At 35.3% G+C, this 10,279-nt stretch overlaps 1 protein-coding gene across 2 annotated transcripts; it reads right to left on the bottom strand.

Moving 5' to 3' along the window:
• Positions 1 to 5,769: 5,769 nt before the first annotated feature.
• Positions 5,770 to 10,279, bottom strand: LOC110018257 (transcription factor bHLH49-like). 2 transcript variants are annotated; one of them, XM_020715524.1, is made up of 8 exons: positions 10,106 to 10,279; positions 8,730 to 9,436; positions 8,415 to 8,639; positions 8,248 to 8,313; positions 8,072 to 8,140; positions 7,886 to 7,957; positions 7,580 to 7,774; positions 5,770 to 6,006 (listed from the first exon to the last, which is right to left on the bottom strand). In XM_020715524.1, exons 2-8 carry the CDS (start codon positions 9,387 to 9,389, stop codon positions 5,890 to 5,892), a joined length of 1,404 nt encoding a protein of 467 aa, XP_020571183.1. In that variant the 5' UTR covers positions 9,390 to 9,436; positions 10,106 to 10,279; the 3' UTR covers positions 5,770 to 5,889. The 2 variants fall into 2 exon arrangements, with proteins under 2 accessions (XP_020571183.1, XP_020571184.1); XM_020715525.1 differs by lacking the exon at positions 10,106 to 10,279 and adding an exon at positions 9,822 to 10,052.

Genomic DNA, 10,279 nt, shown 5'->3' with positions numbered 1-10,279 from the left:
TAAAATATAATAAATTTTTTATATATAATTATTTTATATTATTTTATATTTCAAACAATAACGATTCGAACACGAACGAACACATCACTGTTCGTGTTTGGTTCGTTTAACTAACCGAACGAAAAAAATTTGTTCGTGTTTGTCTCGTTTACTTATCGAACGAATCGAACACGAACTCATTGACGAATCGAACACGAACTGTTCGCGAACAACGAGCTTTTTTGACAGCCCTACTGCTACCACAGCCGCCGTTGACAACCGCAGCCTTCACCTCCGACCAACTCCAACTGTTGTTGTCGCTGACCGCCTTCAACCATTATTGACTGCTACCTACACCTCATAGTGAAGTTCCTTATGAAGTCACATGTGCACTGCGAAACCCCGACATATATTGTAAAGCAACAACGCACCTCACAGTGCAACAACACCTTATGAAGATGGAGTAGTAATACACTCCAAAGAATTTGACTCTCTCCAGACTCTCATAGCTCCCTCCTTACAACTCCCAACTCCAGCCCCTGTAATATACAATCATCAGCGCAACTCACCACTATAGCATATGTGATCAACTACAACCTACATGGTCAACAACTCATGTATCTCTCAACTCTGGCCCCCGGGGCTTACGGACGTTATCACATCTCACTACTTGGCCCATGTGACTAGCTATGCCCTACTCAGTCCTTAGCTCGTGCAGCTCCCAACTACGACCCCTGAGGTTTACATACATCATCATAGCTCACAAATACAATCTACGTGGTCAAAAACTCGTGCAACTCCAGACTCTACCCCTGCGGTGTACGAACGTCATCATAGTTCACCACCATGATCTAAGTGACACATATCTCATACAACTCCAAAATTAAGCTTCTGCGGCTTCTGGACATCATTACAACTCACCATTATAACCTATGTGACTAATTACAACCTATGTGGTGCACAACTCATGTAGGCCTGAATACATCCCTTAAGACCTATGTATGCCATCGCAAATCATCTTACGATCAACGTCAACACCTATGGCCTACGTGATCCATATCTCATGCAGCTCCCAAAGCTCTTGACTCTACTCCACAGCTTATGGACATCATCACAGCTCACCCTACGGTCTACGTGACCAATCACAACCTACATAGTTTATAGCTCGTGCAGCTCTTGAATCTTGCCCCTACGACCTACAGAAGTCATCATAGCTCACCACTATGACCTACGTGGTTCACAGCTTGTGCAACTCTAAACTCTCTACCCCTCGACCTACAAATGTCTTTGCAATTCACCACTAATTACAGTCTACGTAGTTCACAACCTGTGTAGCTCCCGTCTCTGGCCTACGTGGTCTACCGATGTCGTCACAGCTTACCATTATGACCTACATGAACAACTACGACTTATGTTGTTCATAGCTCATACAGCTTCTGACTTTGGCCTCTGTTGCTCACTCATGTCATCACAACTCATCATTATGACTCATGTGATCAACTGTAGCCTACGTGGCTCACAACTCCTGCAACTTTCTACTAATGTCTCTGTGACTAACTACCGCTCCTAAAACAACTATCTTAGGCTCGCATGGCCAGCTGCTACCATAGCTTTCAACTACTATTTATACGACAAGCTGGCACTATGACCACCGTCTACAACATTCACGGAGGACTACCACCTCCATAGCAATCGACTATGACCCATGCAACCTACTATCATCCAGAACTACATTCGTTGCATGCATAGTATAACTATTATCGACGAATCACTGCTATACTTTTATAATGATAATCTTTGTAACTCTATCTTTCTAAATTCTGAAGATTTGTGTACTCACCATTCATAGTAGATTAATATTTCAACTAGGCTAGGCTTTATGATTTTTTTTCCCTTTTTAGGATTTTCCAAATAAAATGTCAAGGCTTCTCCTTCTACTTCTATTTTATTAGCTAAGTGTATATTAGAGTCTCGTACAATGCTAAGACGCTAAACAATTACTCTATTGTCGCAGACCTTCCAGTGCACATCACACATATATTCTATGTAAGAGATTTATGATAACAAATCCTACTAGGACTAAAATTCTAACTTACATAAAATTTAGTAATTTTGTTGTTGTTGTTGTATTATATAATTTAGTATTTTCGACATTACACAAATAACATCCATTTAATACAATTAAAAATTAAATAAATATCCTTGCCTTATCCTTAAACTCTCTTGCATCATGAAAACTCTTATTTATTCCAATTTTAGAAAGTAAAATCATATGATACATATAAATATCAAATATCTTTCTCATAAAAACAGATTTAGGGCAATGATAATGTTGCCGAGCAATTGCAAATAAATTATTTTATGATTAAGTCGACTTAATCTCACCATGGCAGCTAAATAATTCTTTTATTAAGATGTTGCATCATTACTCTCGTTTTGAGAGCTCTTTGGGGCCCCCATGCAAGAGATTCATTACAAGAATACAACATTCATATCATTATATCACTCTCCCACGCCTCTTATTTGTAAACCCACTACGGTAGGCTTAAAACAGACAGAATTAGTTTGTCACCATGTTTGCATAACATACTTAAACAAATGTATATAAAGTCAGATTAAGTCTCAGAACTGTCCCATTCTGTGGTTGAAAAGAGAATTTACTGAAATCGTCAGAGCTGGACCTCCAAACATTTCATCATAGTGTGTGAAGTTTTGGACTGTCAGATAAGATCATATGATACAATGGTGCAGATTTTATCCTTGCAAATGTTTTGAGCAATCTGTAATTTCATTTTTTTTTTTTTGTGTGAAAGGTAAGCACAGTAAGGTTTTCTTCACTGAATGTAATGATTTTAATTCAAGAAATGACAACAGAAAAGGATAGACTTTGCAACATAATTGTCTTATACATGTAATTTTATGTTAATGAAATGTAAGGATTTAAGACATTAATTTAACTTAGAACTTTTGGGTTAAAAAAAGGATATAAAAGCTAATAATTTAACTTTGATCAGATTGTGCTTCATAATTTGTGTTTCCAATAAGTTTATGATGCTTTGTACCAAAATTTACAGGATTCATGACTGTGTGTCTCTCACAAAAGCTTTGTATGATTGAGTGAGGTCTTTTGAGCAATAATGGCGATTAAAAAACCTCTATTTAAGAGGGAATAATGATTGAGGTGAAGAATTCTTGTGTAAGAGATTATGAAGATAGCATGTGGGAGTTTGGATTTATTTAAACATTGAATAGTTATTCAATACTTGTGTAGAAATATTAAGTGGTTAAGTTTAGCTGAGAAATTTAAAATTTATGGGTTGAATGAATATGATTATTGATGTTGTTAACTAAATTTTAATTTCTTTTAATGTAGTGACTCAAATGCTTGTATCTGAGCAGCAATATTAAATTAGTCGAACATAATTATAAGCTCATCTTTGGAATATAAAATGAGAATTATTACTATTGGACAATAAAACATTTTTTTATAGGTCGTTTGGGGTCACTTTTATTTTTTTGTTTACCTTTGGATTTGAAACATAACATGTTTGATTAAGATATGTCTGTTTTTGAAAGTATTAAAAACACCAAAAAAATATTTTGAATGTTTTCAAAAGCATTTAAAAAAAAAAGATGTTAAAAACATATTAAACAAACATGTTTTGAAAAAAATAAATAAATAATCCCAAACAAACTCTTAGAGTCCAATTTCAATTTTTGATTTGATGAAGCAACCGCTAGATTGTTCAAAATAGTATTGTTTTTAGGGTTTTAGGATTTAACATAAAAACCCTAAAAATTATTGTGGAATAGTACTTTTCTTATGATTTTTTTTTTCTAGAAAAGAATATATATACTTCTTAGGGTTTTGATTTTAGGTTTGGATTTGATGAAGCATTCATCAAATTATTCAAACTAGCACCAATGTTAGAGTTTAAGGATGGGTGTGGTTGTCAATAAAGTTAATTGGAAAATAGTATTTTTATAATTTATTTTCAAATCGAGCTAAACTCGAATATTTTATTCACAAGTCATTTAACAAATGAGTGTATTTCAAAAAATAATAATAATAAATAACGAGCCACACACGAACAATAGCCTTAAATCAGGATTTAACTCTACACCAATCTCAATATTTATCCTCTGATAAACCCTTCCACCACCATGGGTTGCTATCAGGATGTCAGCCTACACCAGCTCATACAACTTGAGCCTGAAAGTAGCCATTAAAAGCTCTAGCAACTTTTTGAGTGCTTTTACATTATCAAAATCATCATATATATAGATATATAAATATTTGAATGAATAATTACGCAGCCTTTTCTTTTACTTTCTTCTTAATTCATCTTAAAAAACAACTTTCAGTAAACAGTATAAAAAAGTTGATTTATTTTTTTATTAACCTTAACAACAGAGAAAAAGAAAAAATGAGCATAATTACAAACATAAAAAATGTTAACTTGCAAGTAAATTTCTAAAATTACAATAAGCCCCATATTTATGATTAAAATTCTCTCATTAATCCAACTTCTTACATGCAATATTCTATTTTTTGTTCCTTGCCACACCTGCAACTCATCTTGGCTTGTTCATTAAAAGCTTACACTTAATTAAGAGATTATAAGTTTGAGATCTCACATATAATGTTACTGAATTTACAATTCAATTCCACTATATAATTTATTTTTCATCTCAAATTTATCACTTTTGCAGAATGGAGAGATCATGAGTTTGACGTCTTACATATATAAAGTTACTGAATTTGCATTAAAATTCCACTATATAATTTATTTTTCATCTCAAATTTATTACTTTTGCCGAATGGAAACACAAATGATAGAACTAGATAACTGAAAGAAAAGGCAGCTGGCTTTGGGACCCTTACAGCATTTAGTGATGGTCCTCGCCAACTGCCTCCAGATCATTGTCTGATAACTTTTCATCTAGATAACCTCTCCCAAAAAAGCATTCTGAAATCAGCTATATGTGGGGCTCTCATTGAATCATCCAATGGACCCCTTAGTCCTCACTAATATTTCAAGCTCTTCAGATCTTGGGCCCGTTTGGGGCAGCTATGAGTGCGGGCTACGTTTTCAAAACGCCGTCTCATCGTTTGGAAAACACGTTTCGGCAGCTTATCTGAAAATGTGGTTGGGTTTTTACAGTAAACGCAGGCCGCGGGTCAAATCCCGCGGGCCACGTTTGAGGATAAGCTGCTTATCTGGATAAGTACAAACTGCCCAAACGCACCCTTAGTTTCCGATAATAATTTGGTAATTTATTGTGGAACTTCTTTATGTAGAATAAAACTGAACTCTTACATTTACATCCATGTCAATATTGAAAATTTCTCAAGAGTAAGATTCCTATTTCAGTGAGAGAAGCAAATAGAGGGAAATAATGACATTGTTTCAATCATTTTGCAATATTACTTCAAGCAGACAATTTTCATTTACTCCCATTTTGAAGTGAGAAAAAATAGAACAAATTGAAAGATTCCGTTGGCAAATTTATCCAGCTGCTACATTTACAGCAACCCAGTTTTATAATCTTATGTAAATGTGATCAGACTCCACTTAGTAGTAAACACAATTATTAAAAACCAATCCCCTTGAAGGCCAAGCTTCCGCTTATCTTCTATATAGTAGAAGAAAACATATACATATATAACAATTGCTTTAAATATCACACAGATCATACCAGAATGTGTTGATCAGCTCAATTAAAAATATGAAAGAAAATAAATTGTAGAGTGGAAGAGTTTATCTTCCAAATCACTCTTATGGCTGAAGATAAGAGTGAGTAGACATTCATAGCAGGTAACAGCTACACTATGTATATAAGCTTCTGGCTTTTCATGGCAGCAAAAAATCTGATAAGGCAGTGAATGAAAGGTCTTCTTCATTTTTTTCACAAGGGAAAACCGTCACGAGGCACGCCATTCAAATCTTGGGTCTTTAAAGGAGGATTGTTGCCATAACTCATTTGAACAACATGGTGGAGTTCCTCATCCCAGGCATTAGCCATCTATAGATAATTCCAAGCCATGATTAGGTTGATGAAATGCTCCACATATATAAATTTAAGTTTGTAAGAAAAAATTTAAAGGAGTTTATGAAATCTTTTTTTTTTTTGGGAAAGTTAAGAACAGAAGAACAAATTTGATATAAATGAGATTCGAGCTCGGAAGCTTGGAACTAACTTTCAAGCTCTTTACGAACTAATCAGTGTGACGGTGAAGTCCAACATTTAAACTAGCGAATAGTATACAAGTTTATTTGGTTAATGTTAGAAGCCCATGCTAACAAGTAATAGTTGGTTGGTTTGGTGTGAATGTACATCAATAAAACAACAAAGTTAATTTTGAAAATAGCACAAACCTACTTTTCATGCACAAACCTAACTTCAATAAAGGGAAAAGATATCCAACAGCTTGCATTCTAGCAAAGATGCCGCTTTACACATCAATCAATGCCCTTTTCAAAATGAAATTTGTTTTATAGTACAAATTTCATGAAATCCAATGAGAGTAAGTTTGTAGCTTAGGTATAAAGCTCTATTTGGCGCGACTAATACTGTATGTAAGGTCATTTGTACAATTAAATGTCAAAAAATTTTATAGCCAAAAGTGTTAATGTTTTTTAGAAAATCTAATTATCCTTGCGAGAGCGCCGGAGCGGTGGCGCCACTGTATGAACTGTTATTATTTTTTCACATGCACATACACAAATATAAACTTTTTACTTGTAATACCTTTTTATTTTTGATATAGTGAATTCTTCTAACCTGTCTATGATTTTGTTGTCTAGGGTTTTTCATGTAAATTTGAGTGTCCCTTGATTTGTGTTTGTGATTTGTCTCTTGAACATTATTCTTTCTATAATCAAATAACCTTAATGCCATTATTCTAATTATATCTCATATTGACTTGACTTTGAGTAGAGCTAATTTTGATCGGGTGTGGGCATTTTGGGTAGCCTTATTAGACAAAAACCACAAGAAGGAATGAATCTATATGCTCTCTGTATACCAAGGATTCCAAATTTTTTTTCTCTCTAATACTACATTTAGTTAGAGTAGATGATGCTACAATAATTTCCTGGGGTAGAGTTCCAGTCTGAAAGCTGTGATCAAGGAAACAATTCACCCCTACATGAGAGTTTTAGGACATAGGCTATAAGACCAGAACAATTTCATAGTTTATACAGGCATAACAAACATGAAACAGGAAGAAAAACAGTGTACATTTTGGTTGTTTTAAACATCAAAATTTTACCTTTCCTTGCTCAAATTACCTTTATTATGAACATAAACTAAAGCTGAAGTTGGAGCTTGGAAGTTGAGGAAAAAAAAAAGGGAATCAAAAGCTTAAATAAATTGTTGCAGCTTCATAATTAACAAATATATAATGCTGACATTCAATTTGATTTCCTTCACTTTCCTCAAATCCAAACAAAAAAGCTTGCATCAATCGAGTTAAGAAGCCTCTGATAATTTTAAAAGTCAATACACAACTTCTATTTCTTCAAGTTAGGCTTACTAGAAAAATCTAACAATCTACAGAATAATTATTAAAACATAAAAAATTTTCTGTGAATACCTGTTGTGTAGCCTCTTTGTAGCCACTGGTTGAATTCAATTGAGCATTCAGTGCTCTTCTAAATGAATCTGAAGGGTTCATAATACCAGGCATCCCTACTTGAATCAAAGCTTGATGAGCAGGATGCAACTGTTGATGGATCATTTCTGGTGTGAATCCAATGGATGATGAAGAACCAGTCCTGTTCTGAAATAACTGAAATGAAAAATAAAATAAAATAATTCCTAGACTTATCTTTTTCCTCCTTTAATACAAGAATTTCTTCAACTCATTAAAAAAAATTAGTAACGGTTTATGATCTCTTACGTCTTTAGAAAGAAGGCCTTCAACGTTGAAGTCTAGGCTTGGGTTAACAGCAGCAAGCTTCATTGATAAAAACTAGTACCAGAAAAGAAATAAAATGGCTCATTTAACTTTAGAAGGGAGAATCATCATGAAAATCTTATAAGAAACTTACAAATTTATTCATGTGTTCTATGAAACAATAAATACCTCCACTTGACGCTGCAGTGATTGGACGTAGTTGATTATCTCATCTAGCATAACAGCTTTACCTGTAACCTGGCGCACATAGCCTGAAGATTTAAGCAAAGCAGCTCTAAACAGCAAAGATTATAAGGAAAATAGCAGCCAGGATCATTTTTTTTTAAGGAAAAAAAAATACTTACTTTGTTGCAGCCGGGAACAAGGTCCTGAAGAAACTTCATCCTTTCACTAATCTTCTCCCTTCTTACCTGCATCAAGGTGACGCCAATACATAAAAAAGCGAGTTCTTTTGCTTTTGCTGCAGTTTTATAGAAACAAAACTGGCTTCAAATATGGATGAAAGCCTCACTCTTTCTGCAAGACTATGGCTATTGGTAGCTTGGCCTCGACGAGCTCTCACATGGATATAATCTTCCTTGGGAGGTTCTCCGCTCTCTTTTGTATTTTTTCCCGAAAACTTCACAGCTGCCATTGTTGAGATGGTTTTTTCTGCCTTCTGCATGTTATCAGTGGCATCTTTAGCAGCCTCAAAAGGGAATTGGGCAGCAGCTTGTCCTTGATCTGACTCCATGTCCTACCATCAGAAATTCACAAAGTTGCAAATTGATAATGAATTAAGATTAGAAAGAAGAAAAAAAAAAAAAATCAGAGAAAACAAGTAGACCTGATTGCTCCTCTTCCTTTTATTTAAGCCAAACACCCCTTTACATGAATTGGGTGAGTCCTCTCGAGCATCTTCACTGAACTCTGGTTCTGAGAGCTCATTAGCTCCCTTCTTCTCTCTTTGCTCCTTCAGTGAACTCCCGCTATTAGAGTTCTGATCAATCAGAACAGATCTACCCTTCAGTGCTTCAATCATTCTTCCTGCTTCATTTTTTTGCATTTGGGCTTCAGCAATGGCATCCGAAGTTCCGGGGACAATGAAAGGATAAGTCGCATCACCGAAGCAAGAGAATCTTGCAGCTCTCTCAGTAAATCCAGCATCACAAGGGAACTGAGAGAGGCTAAGGGGAAGCATTCCCGGCCCTGTGTTCAAAAACATTCCTCCCTTTGTTAATGAATCTGAAGGATTCCAGTTCATGGGAACTGGTTTTCCAATGGCGGAAGAGCTTGCAGTTGTCTGCGCATTGGAAAAGTTTAAGCTTTGGGTATTGGCAGGCAGCTGATTCCAGATTACATGGCCAAAAGATTCCGCCATTGAAGCTGATGGGCAAGGTAAGGAACCAATCTGATTCCACTCAGTTGTCGGTAAGCCTGCTGTGCTGCAGTTCAAAGAATCTGTGCTCCTCTTTTCCAACCCAAACTTCTTCTCACCCAAATCCATCTTTATTTCTTCTCCAAGAAGAAGAAGAAGAACAATGACCTAAACCACTGAAATGAAAGCTTGACTTCACTCCAAGATCTTAAATAGAAGAAACACTTGAAGAAGCCATTATTGACTTCAAAATTCCCATCTTTTCTTTCTTTTTACTAGTAGTTGTTATCCGCTATCATGACAATAAAAGATTTGTTCAAAGAAGAATTGGTTCCATAGACCATAGGCAATAGAATCCAAGTGGGAAAGAGAGGAAAGAAAATAACTAAAAATCAAATCCAAGTACCAAAATCTATTGCACAAAATTAGCCAACAAAAGTGTAGGCTTTCCTCAAAAGGAGCAAACTTGTTCATACCATACCAATTATATTCCAAGACCAAAAGTTAAAACAGGAAAACAACAACAAAAACTCTCAACTTCACAAGAGAAATTTACCAGACCTAAAACTCTTATAACTCAGCACTAACAGCGACAGTAATAAAGATCAGTGAAAGCCATATCTTCTGAAAACAACATCAAGTTAGCCATTAAAATCATCAAGCTCCAAAGAGTGATTGAAAAGACAGAGCAAACGGAGAATCTGCAACCCAGACTCAACTAGCCATTAAAAAGGAGCAATGCATTGGTTTCAGAGATCACCAACCCTCTCTCTCTCTCTCTATTTCTATCTCAGAAACACTAAGCAGCACACCTAAAAGTAGTAAATAGAGAAAGGAAAAGATACCCTTGCTCTGATTCCTCTATGCTTTTATCTTTCTGCACTTGCTTGAAGTCTTTTTCCCCTCATTGAAAGCACTGCGAACGACCCACAGCTCTCTTGTTTGTGCTGCTTCTTTCACTCCCAACTCACTCTCAGAGCCAAAACAACTCCAATTTCAGAAAGAACGACAACAGGGAA

This window comes from Phalaenopsis equestris, unplaced genomic scaffold (genome assembly GCF_001263595.1).
Source record: "Phalaenopsis equestris unplaced genomic scaffold, ASM126359v1 Scaffold000006, whole genome shotgun sequence".
NCBI lineage: Eukaryota > Viridiplantae > Streptophyta > Magnoliopsida > Asparagales > Orchidaceae > Phalaenopsis > Phalaenopsis equestris.
This window is presented reverse-complemented; position numbering and strand designations above follow the sequence as displayed.